This window comes from Daldinia decipiens (assembly GCF_022478715.1).
Source record: "Daldinia decipiens strain CBS 113046 unplaced genomic scaffold F4813scaffold_57, whole genome shotgun sequence".
Lineage (NCBI taxonomy): Eukaryota > Fungi > Ascomycota > Sordariomycetes > Xylariales > Hypoxylaceae > Daldinia > Daldinia decipiens.
This window is the reverse complement of record NW_026054600.1, coordinates 143,804-155,294: the sequence shown is the minus strand read 5'-3', so window position 1 is coordinate 155,294 and position 11,491 is coordinate 143,804. Positions and strand designations below refer to the sequence as shown.

Below are 11,491 nucleotides of genomic sequence, written 5' to 3'. Positions count from 1 at the left end.
TACCGGCGAGATGTAAGTTAGGTAGCCAATAAATAACTTGGTGCTCGTACAATTGGTGCAGCTGAATAGCTGAAAAACGCACGCACCTTGGTCTTCCGCCACCTACAAAAGTCGCACCTGTTACTCTTTGGTACGCCAACCATCTCCTTAATGCTTGATCAAACCTATCGCGACCTAAGATAACCTGCTACCGGTATCGCTTCGTACTTCCGTATGTAAGCATCTTCGTCCAAATGTTTTATATCAGCCTACGCTTGACCCACCGTTATACTCGGGGTAGCCGTCGTAGGACTTGTTGTGATAGCCATCGAGTTGGTATTACGAACTACAAGAGAACTACAAGATTACCTAAGCTTAGTCGTTGATCTTTTCAGGAGTCAATTAATAATTATAATACCTGTAATACGACCTAGCACGGACTCTGTCTGGGGCTATGCCAACCAATTATCGTTGGCAAGCTTGCGTTGTACAGCATGACTTAGTATCCATCACCTAAACTAAGGCTTTAGGATGCTAGGAAGTTATGCTCATCTTGTTAATGTCGACGGAATAACTGAATTATGTTTGTCAGATTATTTACCCGCCCTCTTCAACCTGTTTTATTCCAATCTTCGGCATTCTCATAAGTATAGACGGTAAGGAAGTTGAGTCTATTATTAGTTACCTAGGTATCTTAGGTAAGTTGTAACTATTGTGATAGGTATTCATACAATGTAACAAGATACTAATACTGTAAATAAATCATCAAGGGGTTTAAACTAGTCATTGGAACTCTGAGCATATTTAAATATTTATTAATTATAGAGAATGAATGACCAACCGAAAACGAGCGACACCCAAAGACAACCTAATGAACTCGGTGGATCAACCTTGTTAATACAAAAAAAAGATAATGTTTCTCCCCCCTTTTTTGTCTCTTCCTTTTATAATTCTACCGATGCGCACGGCCATTGTCCGACGTAACTATTGCAACCCCAAAGCGTCGGCTACTTGGTCGGCTATTGCATTTATAGTATTCTCTATGTTATTTACTTGTTCCTGAAGTAAGCGTACCATGCCCACGAGCTCATCGATCCTATGTAGGTCCTGACTTGGAGGAGATTGTGTGTCGAGGAGTAATGACTGTGGAACTGTAGTTTCGGGATGCTCGTTGTCCTCTATTTTAACCGCGTTATAATAGCTAAGATAGGGCTCAGTATTCTCCTCGGAGGGATTTGAAATATGCCAGGGTGGATAGCGATGATCCGTTTGAGTAGATGAGTACGAGTTTTGGTTATGTAGAGTGCGTCTAGAACAGGAATCAGCTTTTGAAGTTGTCTCATTGTACATTGTACATAGTTTTAAGTAGCCGGAAAAGGTCATAATGGTTGGTTCATAGAATACTTACTGATTACCTCTATGATTGCTTTCTTCGAGATCACGAACAACGTTTATAATCTTCTGCAACACTTTTGGAATCAATATCTTCCCCTCGAAATCGAGGCCTTGCTTGGTCTCAATTCCCCCATAGCCATGAAGATCTAGTCTCTCCAGAAGTATGTTGATATTCCATACGTAGTCGTTTGGAAATTCTTGGACATAGTCCTGAAATATCTGAGACTGTTGCTCACTCCAACGATATCTTGTTCCTTGGTGATGTTGATATACCTGATTATTAAAAAGAATATCATCCGGTGTTCGTTGTGGCATGTCTTCCGAGAGTAATGAACCGTATTGATTGGAGTGATGCATGGCTGTTTACTTATTGTTAAGAACGACGAGTAGTGAATATGTATTATAACTTGAAATCAGGGTTTTTGGTATGTACGATATCTATGGCGTGCTATGCTAGATGATAGAATAACATGGTGGCTATTAACTCAATATTTATATCTTGTAGTCGTGACCCTAAATTAAACTGAATAAAGGGAGGAATACCTAAAGAGAATATGATCGTGTCATGTATCAACCCTCCCCCGTAGAATATGCGTCGAAAGAGTAAAACCTATGGGGTGACTTACATGGACAGAAGATAGGTCTGGTTTCAAACTGCAACAATTTGTAAGACATGGAATTCGTTTACCTATAGGTATCTAAGGTAGCTATAAACAACGCAAGCGGTCGGTTTAGGAGCTACCTTAGAGAATTGGACTACTAGCTGACGTGGCGGAGCACGTCTCCTGAAACTATGTTTATAAAGTGACTTTATACCCTTTGAAAACTCAGTAAGGATCCTTGCTTGAGTAAACTTGCTTGAGTAAAACGGTTGTATCTTTACCCGTGACTAGTACGAACATGTCTATGCGTATGATTGGGGAGAATCAACTTTTATAGCAAGGTTGGCCAACTAAACAAGCGCAGTAAAGTCCTCCCGAGAGACTGTGGTATCATGCTCCTATAACACCTTTGCTTATGCGAAACGTAAAATGAACCTAAAAGTCAGTGCTGGGAATGCCGGATCCGTCACGGCAACTTCGTGATTTACGTCCAGCCCCAAACCTTCCTTCAGAGTCTTGTCCAAGTTTGATCGGGTTTGCTCTTCGATGCTTGGTGGGAATTGCATATATAACGTCTTGCCCTCGGCTCTGATTGAGGGCTTCTTCAACTGGAGATCAGCCTTTGTGGAAAAGGAGTCAAGGAGTTCCCTCAGTGTCCAATTAGGGTCAACTTCTAGCGGCTTGGCCACTTCACCACACACAGCGCAGTCCTCTTTCTTGTCGTACTTGAAAGTATTCGTGTAGATGCTGTCATCGCCGGAATACATCATGTAGCTCTCCTCAAACCCGAGGGCGGGCGCGGCTGCGGTGGCTATCTTCAAAGCCTCGTTGCAGCAGCTCGCAGCAATGATAGCGTTAGTGGACGCTATTGCTGGTATAATGTTTTTGACAACGCCCTGGGTGAGTGAGTAGGTAACACCTGTGATGCCAAATTCCTGGGCCCGTGTGAGGGCTTTACGATATAGCCATGTGATATGCTCGGGGTCGTCCTTGTCTAAGCTTGGGAACGGTTTCTCCTGCTCCCATGCAATAATATGAGCCCACTCTATGCAGTGTTCGGGCTGGCGGGGGATGGTGGCTAATGTACAAAGTGGTACGGCCGCTCTTGGAGTATAGAGGTCTAGCTGGCACTCGATACACGGTGTGAGGGTTGGGAATACGACCCTAGTTTGGCCCTTGAATCCTAACCTCGGTTAGATTGCCACAGGTCCCTAGAAATATGATGCGAGGAAATGCTACCTTCTGTTCCGCCGTCAATCAATGGCTTTAGAGAGTCCTGGTTTTCCATATCCACCATGTTCACGAGGGTCGCGTTGATCCATCGCCGTGCTTCGATGCTGTCGAGACCACATACAACCAGCTGGAATTGCATGTAAAAGTCCTCGTCGAACTCTTGGATTCGGCAGTTATGGGGGGTAATCTTGACACCTTTGACTCGTTTCTCGACGAACTTGGCGGCGATTTCTGCTTTGAACTTGCCTACGTCGTCTTTGCGAAAGAGGAATTGGCGGTTGAGATTAGAGATATCGATGGTGTCTGGTGCAAACGCAAGAAAGTTAGCCTCGTATTGGGGATTTAGAAAGAATAGCTTACCCATATCTATGACATGAATGTCCTTAAACCCAGAAAGGGCGAGGTTCTTGAGTATCTCACAACCGAGTCCGCCAGCACCAATAACAAGAATCTTGGTCTTGTCCAGCGTCGCGAGAGCTTCTTCGCTTACGTCTGAGTCCTGATTGAAAGGACCAGGTGTCCTTCGAATACGGTCTAAGTATTGCCATCTTGAGGTACCGGTTTGTATTACAGCGGCCGCCATGATGTGGTCTCCTGGACGTTGCGCGGGATGCCTAATACATACGAAAAAGAGGAAGCTTACTTTTAGGTACCTCAGGTAACTTAGGATCTCGGAGCTCTTAAGAACGAAGGGGGGTTTGATGTCATCTTTTATCGCTGATAGTGAATATAAAGGGGCGCTAAAGGTGGGGTGTTATTGTTGTTAAGCGAGTCATTACCTAAGATAACCACAGGATATTAAAATATACAGTACCTACCTAGGTTAGGTACCTAGGTTAGGTACCTAGGTAGTTTACCTACAAACTGAAGCTATGAACAGGTAAGGTTCCATTCAATCTCATCCCTACATCCCTACATCCCTACATCCCTAATGATTCGCCTATCTATAAAAGGTTCATATCATGAGATGCGAATTTTATTATTCAAATATAATAAACTACCTAAGCATGTAGTTTCCGAATAGAGGGAGCGAGTATCCGTATCATGCTAAGAAGCGATAATCCCGGATAATTCAATCATTTAGGCCCATCTCATTCAGGACCGTCGATTATCAAAATGGAAGGACTACTCACTCCTGTGAGCCAGAATTACCGTATATCTAGCCAGCATGATGAGCTGTTCAAGATTTCTGAACCCGCTAGACCTGCACCTGAAACACAAACCGAGTTCAATAGCTCATCCCCAGAAGAAGCTCTTGAAGCTCTTAAGAGCCAGCCAAGCTATGATCTTCTGCTATCCGTATTAAAATACTTACAAAAGGGCTTGCGAGGTGACCACTCCTTCGATATCCGAAAGCCAACTCCCCAAAGCGCCCAGATCATATATGTCTTGGTTACTGAGATTGTTCCCAATTTTTGGGCTGTGCTAAAAGATGCATCCACGGGACGAAGTAAAGGGGACCTTCATTTGCTAGTCTCCTGCTTGCGGAGCCTTGCGGGTATCAATGCTGTAATAGCACACCTCCGTACTTTATTGAAAGAAGCTAAGCTAGACTCGAAATCTCTAAAAGACTCACGGGTCAGCTTCAATCTGAGTTTCGTCCTGGAGCTCCTCACCCACCTCATTCGTTCACATGATGACATAAAGTACATATGGAGCAATACTGGCTCTTTAGAGAATTCGACTCAGATCCGCCTCGTACGCCAAGAGCTTGTTTTATTATTTACAAATGGGAAAATCATCTCACTCTCAGCAGAAGCGGAGGATATTTGCCGGCAGGACGGACGATTGAAGGCTGATGTTTGGATTAGCAATATTAAGCTTTATATCGACTGGCTTGCTCAAAATGTAGTACGATGGGTTGGATCAGGGGTCAACAAAGCTGAACTCAAAGTATGCGCCGATATATTGACACGTGGAATGCGACTAGGGCATTCAGGTGAGTGCTATTTTCCGCAGAACAAATCATTTTGCTAACAAACGCTCAAGAGATTCTTGTCAATACGCTAATAACGGGGTTACTTCTTCAAAACGTCGAAAGTCATGAAACTTTTGAGGATTTGTTGAGCTCCATTCCACCTCTCGAGCAACGGAAACTTCTCAGTTTAACCCTGAAGCTACTTTCGGACAAATATCTGAGCTCTATACACGACACTAGTGAGATAAAAGGTGCCCCTATTATTCAAGCTGCATCTGGAGTCTTGAAGGCAATAATAGGAAACGATGAAAGTCGGAAGAATCATCTCTTGAACTGGTTGACGAGCGGATCTGGTGCGGGGATTGGCGAAGGATATGGAATCAGACGGGCTGCCGTCGCCGTCTTTTCCGATGATAAGGACTTCATAGCATCCGTCTTGGATAAAAGCCTAAGCCAGTTCGGCGACAAACTATATATCAAACATGCCCCCTTACTCCAACAAGACGGTTAGTTCTACTAATCCAATTTTCTTACTGATGAAGCTAACCAAGAACAAGCACATGCTCAAGTACTACTTCTTAGTGCTGGGTACGTTCATAGACTTGCGCCAATAAAGCTTAATATTCTATTACGATCAAGTGTTTACTTAAACGCTGTATCTAATCGAATTGCCGCGTCGCAAAACCGTGCTCGTTTCCTGGGGATGGTGGTTGGCGAGGCTCTCTCGGGACTTGTTCATGGCAAGGAGACAAAACTTGACTTCAAGATGGACGAGATGGATACAGAAGAAGCGAAATGGTATAAATCGTTGGTTCAACTATCTGACAAACCTGGCCCTTTAGATCCATTAAAGGAAATGGACATACTACCGAAATCCTCTAACGTCCCCAAGATAACAAAACCCTCAGTGGCACCCACACAGCGGATTGGGAAGGCGCCTCTTCAGTCAGGTTTTATTATCGAGGAAATTCAAGATGATGAAGATGAAGACCCTGATCTAGTGCCGTATGTGAAGCCTGATTCGGACGCCGAAGACTCAGATGATGATCCTACACTCATTAATCGTGACAAGCCTAAGGCTCCTGTATACGTTCGCGACCTCATCACCTATTTTCGAGATCTAGAGAACTACGACCGTCAAAAGCTTGCCTTAACGACGGCTCCTACTCTGATTCGTAGGAAAGCGAACTATGGAACGGAGGTTAGCTCTCACGCGGAAGAGCTTGCTACTCTCCTCGTCGGCTTACAAGACAAATATGAACTCGAAAACTTTGATGATCTACGTCTACAGGGAATGATTGCAATCGTAGTTGCACAGCCGAAGAAGATGGGCCAGTGGTTCGCCAAGACGTTCTTTGATGGGGACTATTCATTGTCACAGCGCGCATCCGTACTCATGGTTTTAGGCCTTAGTGGTCGAGAGATAGCGGGCTTCGAAGCATCTGAATACGGGTCAACGACACAATTTCCATCTAAGATGCTTCCCGCCAAAGTCGAAAAGTATTATGCCGCATCCTCGCCATCAAATAGGCTCGAATCTAGAGCGCATAACTTGAAGGCCCTCCCTCCTAATGCGCTGGATAACCTTGCCAAGTCTCTCTCGCAGACCTTCCTGGCCCCTCTAGCCGCTGAAGCAGCAGACACGGTAACAGGGCCAGACGCACTCAAGCTTTCATCGTTCACATCACGCCTACAGTCGCAGTCTTCAAATCCCGGGAAAAGCAAGGCTAAGCCGTGCATACGCGCTATACCCAACACGACAGCCTCCCTTATAGCATCGTCGTTCTTCTTCCCCCTAACTTCGCGTTTCCAGGCGGTAATGCATTCGGCATCCGCCACCGCGAGAGGCATTCTGTTCCAGCCATACTTACTCGCCCTCTACCTTAAAACGCTAGCTATCCTCTTACACGCGGCGGGACCCAGCACGCTCGCGCTCCCCCAGATGACATCTGAGTTCTGGGATCTGCTCCTCGGCGTTCGGGGGCAGTGCGTCGGCGATCTGAGCATCACGCAGGCCGTGCTCTTCGGACTAGTGGCCCTGTTAGATGTCAACGAGGGCGACATGCGTGGTCTCTGCGAGAGACAGGGGCGCGAGGTCGTAGAGAGTGTCGAGTGGGTGAGCGCCGTCTTCAACAATACGCGGGGTGGCGATGGCGGCGAGGAGAACGAGGTCAAGATGTTGGCCGCTGGCGTTCTTATCCGCTTGCGTGAGGCGGTGGATAAATACCAGGCTGTTCTGATGGGAGACTTGATAGGCTTTACGTAGACGTACGTAGGATGCAAACGCGCTCTCTTCGAAAGATTCTCGAGAAATTCTCTATTAGATTTATAATACACCATTCTTGACTTTATACTTACCCCTCGAACATAAACATCTGAGGTAGTTAAGAAGCAGTCCTCGAGTGAAACCATATCTTGCTATACCCCTTACTAAGTACTTTCATCCCATACTCATTTATGTTAGCTACGTGATACCTTAGGGAAGCTCTTCACTTAGCAACATTCATTGTTGATCTCTGGGTAGGTTTATCGAATTAGCATGTATTATTGTATTTATACCAATCCTTATCATAACGAACTGAATTACACCTGGGCGGCAGTAAGTAGTGGTATCTCAACAGTAAGCAGCTAACGCAAAAACCAATGCAATATACATATCAAGTGTTCCCTCCCCATCATTATTTAGATCTCTTATCCGTCGTGTCCCATTGCAAGGAAGGGAGAACAAATCTTCCCTTACCTCTGTACCGTATATCTGTCTGGGTTTTCAGACATATCTTAGTTTCCATTTGCAAAAGGAACACCCAATGTTCAGGTTCACGCTACTCCGCGCCCTCGAAATTATTCCGCCCTGCGCGCCGAGGCTCCATGCTACCGACTTGCTCGCCGATGATCGACAAGTGCTCATTAAGGCTACCAATAAGACGGCGCATTTCATTAGCTACGTCGCCAGCTGTAGCTCTTGCCTCAACAACGCTTATTGATGGCGGAGCTATGGACGGGAGGTGTACGGGCCCCGTCGTCCGCAGAATGTGCGCGGCGGTGGTAGGGCCGTGATACCCGTCATCCCGATCCACATAAGTATCGGTTGATGAGACAGTGTACTCGCTATTCTGATGTTGGTGCTGGTGCAGCAGCTGTTGTTGATTCGGAGGTCCCGTCATGTTTAGGACGTTAGATTCAGACACTTCATCTTCCTCGGTGATCTTGCTAGCTATTCGGGCGGAAAACTCGGAGCCGTCAGACACATAGATGGATGGCTCACGACTGGTGAAGTTGGCGGGGGCATAGACGGAGGCGTGGCGCTCGAGCTCAAAGGGCTCACGGGTGCCAATTTCGGAGCCAGCGATGGATGCGATGTCTGAGTTAGCGGTAGACGGGCGTGTGAACTCTGGGTAGTTAGGCTCGGGCATGCTCATATCAAGGTCTATCAAGCTGGCCATGGACATGCGATCATTTGATGGTCCGCTCGTACTTTGCATATCATAACCCTGCGATGGTAGCATGGGCTCGGTAGGGTGGTGTTGGAGTCGGGGACGTTCAAAGCCATTGTCAAAACCACGATCTTCGTTAAACGTGAAATGTGACATCTCAGGATTAGCGGAGGCCGGAGGGATACTTGTTGGCCACGACCAGTCAGGTGCATTATGTCGGCCAGTATTCATATCTGCAGGGTCGCTTAAAGGTGCCCTATCGTGTACTTCTGTCGCCGTAGCTGATGAGAAAGACCAGTTGTTATCCATTGAAGCTCGTGGGTTCTGTCCTACTCCTGGATTGTGCCCTACTCCTGGGCCCGGTCTTATCGTACCCATATCGACAAAGTTCGAAAGGTCGCCACCACCGAGAGAAGCGTCAAGGTCAATTAAGGATTCGCGAAGTGTTGAGTGGAGAGAGTCGTCGCGTAGTGGAAGATCAGATGTTGGAACCTCGTTTGTCATCGGCGGCTCCGATACTGGAGGTGGTCCAGGGCGACCGTAATACATACGGGAATTCTCGTCGTAGTTTGATATCGTGTTAGGATCGAAGACCTTTTCTAGGGGGGCTTTTATTTTGGTCGCAGCTAGGGCTTGCGGTGGTGGTCGCCGTCTACCTTTGCCCAATGCCTTTGGCCGTGCTGTGTCTTCGCCAAATGTCGTGGGGAAGTCAACAGCCGATCCATAAACGTCGCGGACTGCTTGGACTTCTGATATGCCATCTGAAATATCGTGAAGCTGCTCATCAAAGGCAAGCGTAGTAGAAAAATTCCATTCCTCAGTTGACAACGAAGTCGAATCTAGATCGGAGATTGCTTGTGCTCCTCCGGCTGCAAAGAGGGATTTCCTGATTCCACCACGTTCTTCCCAAAGTCTAAAGGCTTTTACTAAGTTGGCCAGAGAGGAGGTAGGGTATCGGGAACTGGTATTGAAAATATATGGGTGTTGCTGGATCTGTTCGATAGATGGCCGCCTGGATGGATTTTCCTCTAAGCAAAAGGAAACCAAACTTTTAAGTTCATCCGAGTATTGATCGCCCTCGAGATGTGGTATATGTTCTCTAAGGTAGTCTCCTAATTGAGGGAGGCCTACCCTGGCTGTCGCATTCGGTGGTAAGCCAGAGGCAATCTCGTATACCATAGACCCGAAAGCCCATATGTCAACCTCTGTTCCATACTGAGCATTATGGTCAAAGAGTTCTGGTGCCATCCAATGTGGTGTTCCAATGAAAGTAGATCTTTTGTCCAACTTCGTCTCCATCATACCAGCAACACCGAAATCACACAGCTGAACCGCTCCAGTTTCGGTAACTAAGACATTAGCGCACTTAATATCGCGATGTATAATGCCCTCCTTATGAACCCAGTAAATTGCTACGGCCACTTCACGCAGTATAGGAATAATCCACTTCTCTTGAAGCCCTCCAGGAGTGGTCGGTTTCATTAGGGTTGCTACACTTCCTCCAGCACAGTATTCGGTAACCATCCACATAGCCTTGCCAACAGGTAGAGCTTCGATGACATGGTTGATATTTTGGGCTCCAGACTGACTTAAACGATGAAGCGCATTGATCTCTTTGAGAATCTCACTGTAAGTATCCGCAAGCTTCGGGTTCACCGTGTCACTCTCATCAACGTCTATAATCTTGACAGCTACCACAGCGGCGGTTCTCAGGTCGTTTGCCTTGTACACACGACCAAAACTCCCCTTACCGATTAGTTCGGTAAGGCGGTACTGAGGAGCGGGTTTTCCTGACTTGGCGCATTCTTCTTGAACAGCCTCTTCCATTTTCCGTGCGTCTTCGACAGCTTTTTGGCGCGTTGTCGCAGGTCCGCCGCCAAAAACTTGAAGAGTTGCCATGGTGTTTGAAGTTCGAGCGTAGAGCTGGGAGGCATGGTTAGCTAGTGCTCCTAAAAATTAAAATTGAACAAATAGCAAATAAGGATTAATAGTTAGTACAAGTAGCAAAAAGCATGAAATTGAGGTATGCATAGTTATGGTGACGCGTAGTGGATTCAACGTGTGGATTAGAAATGGTGAACATGAAGGGCAACAGAAGAGGATTTGTAGGGAATAATCGCATCTTGTTAGGGCTGGTACCACTCTTACTCGCCTTTCCGCCGGAGTTGGGGCACGGAGTGGTATATTTAACGGCGGATGATCCATTAAAGCTAGGACGTATGGGCCGCCGCGAAGGCCTGGGTTAGATTCCAGCGGAATATCCACTGACCATGCTGGGGAGTTTTTATCATCGAGAAAAAGATTATTGTTCATAGGCCCAGCCGGAGTTCCAACCGGTGTCCCTGCCATGGGGGATCGCTTGAGAGAAGGGGTGGAAATTGGTACGGGGGAATCAGTTAGGGGCGCCATGGTGTGCCGATGTTGGGGCGATAAATTGCCGGCAGCAGGACAGCTGGTGATTCGAAAGAAAAAGAAAAAGAATGAATCATTGATAGCAACATACCTACAACTAGGCGGTAACTCAAGTAATGAACCTTTAGATTTATTATGCCGAATAGAAGGGAGGGCTTATCCCAACGTGATTGTATGTTACCGCCTTCAAAAGAATCGAAGTCCACAAGGCAGCATTTGATGGTCTATGCTCCTTAGCATAAGAAGGCTCGACGGTCAACGATGCCGAAGACCGATTTCTGCGAGTAAATTGGTGCCTCGAAAGTTTAGATTAATTGATTCGTGGGTGCGTTTAAAAATTACGAGTATTAGGTTGTGTAGTTTCTTATTCTTTGAAGTTGTTCATGTCTTAAAAGAAAGTTGAGGGTTGACAATGTGGCATCGGCGGTCCGTGCCTTGTCACAACCTTACTAAAGTCGGAAGCATAAGCTAATAAGCTAATAAGAGGGCGAGGCACGCTAAACTAAAGAAAATATGGG

The 11,491-nt window shown here is 46.4% G+C and overlaps 4 protein-coding genes across 4 annotated transcripts; 1 reads left to right on the top strand and 3 right to left on the bottom strand.

Moving 5' to 3' along the window:
• Window positions 1–520: 520 nt before the first annotated feature.
• F4813DRAFT_400540 (uncharacterized protein) lies at window positions 521–1,731 on the bottom strand (the record flags this gene model as incomplete). Its single annotated transcript, XM_049248279.1, has 2 exons — window positions 521–1,288; window positions 1,388–1,731. The coding sequence occupies 2 exons, from the start codon at window positions 1,729–1,731 to the stop codon at window positions 964–966; spliced, it is 669 nt and encodes a 222-aa protein (XP_049094879.1). The 3' UTR covers window positions 521–963.
• An 85-nt stretch (window positions 1,732–1,816) lies between these two features.
• On the bottom strand, window positions 1,817–3,867 carry F4813DRAFT_376582 (uncharacterized protein). Its single transcript, XM_049245147.1, has 3 exons — window positions 3,570–3,867; window positions 3,216–3,512; window positions 1,817–3,159 (listed from the first exon to the last, which is right to left on the bottom strand). The coding sequence occupies exons 1-3, from the start codon at window positions 3,790–3,792 to the stop codon at window positions 2,390–2,392; spliced, it is 1,290 nt and encodes a 429-aa protein (XP_049094878.1). The 5' UTR covers window positions 3,793–3,867; the 3' UTR covers window positions 1,817–2,389.
• Window positions 3,868–4,119: 252 nt separating this feature from the next.
• On the top strand, window positions 4,120–7,484 carry F4813DRAFT_376580 (telomere length regulation protein-domain-containing protein). The gene is made up of 3 exons (XM_049245146.1): window positions 4,120–5,148; window positions 5,199–5,633; window positions 5,685–7,484. Exons 1-3 carry the CDS (start codon window positions 4,326–4,328, stop codon window positions 7,391–7,393), a joined length of 2,967 nt encoding a protein of 988 aa, XP_049094877.1. The 5' UTR covers window positions 4,120–4,325; the 3' UTR covers window positions 7,394–7,484.
• A 465-nt stretch (window positions 7,485–7,949) lies between these two features.
• Window positions 7,950–10,970, bottom strand: F4813DRAFT_394260 (kinase-like protein; the record flags this gene model as incomplete). The annotated part of the gene is made up of 2 exons (XM_049247533.1): window positions 7,950–10,484; window positions 10,710–10,970. 2 exons carry the CDS (start codon window positions 10,968–10,970, stop codon window positions 7,950–7,952), a joined length of 2,796 nt encoding a protein of 931 aa, XP_049094876.1.
• Window positions 10,971–11,491: the final 521 nt, after the last annotated feature.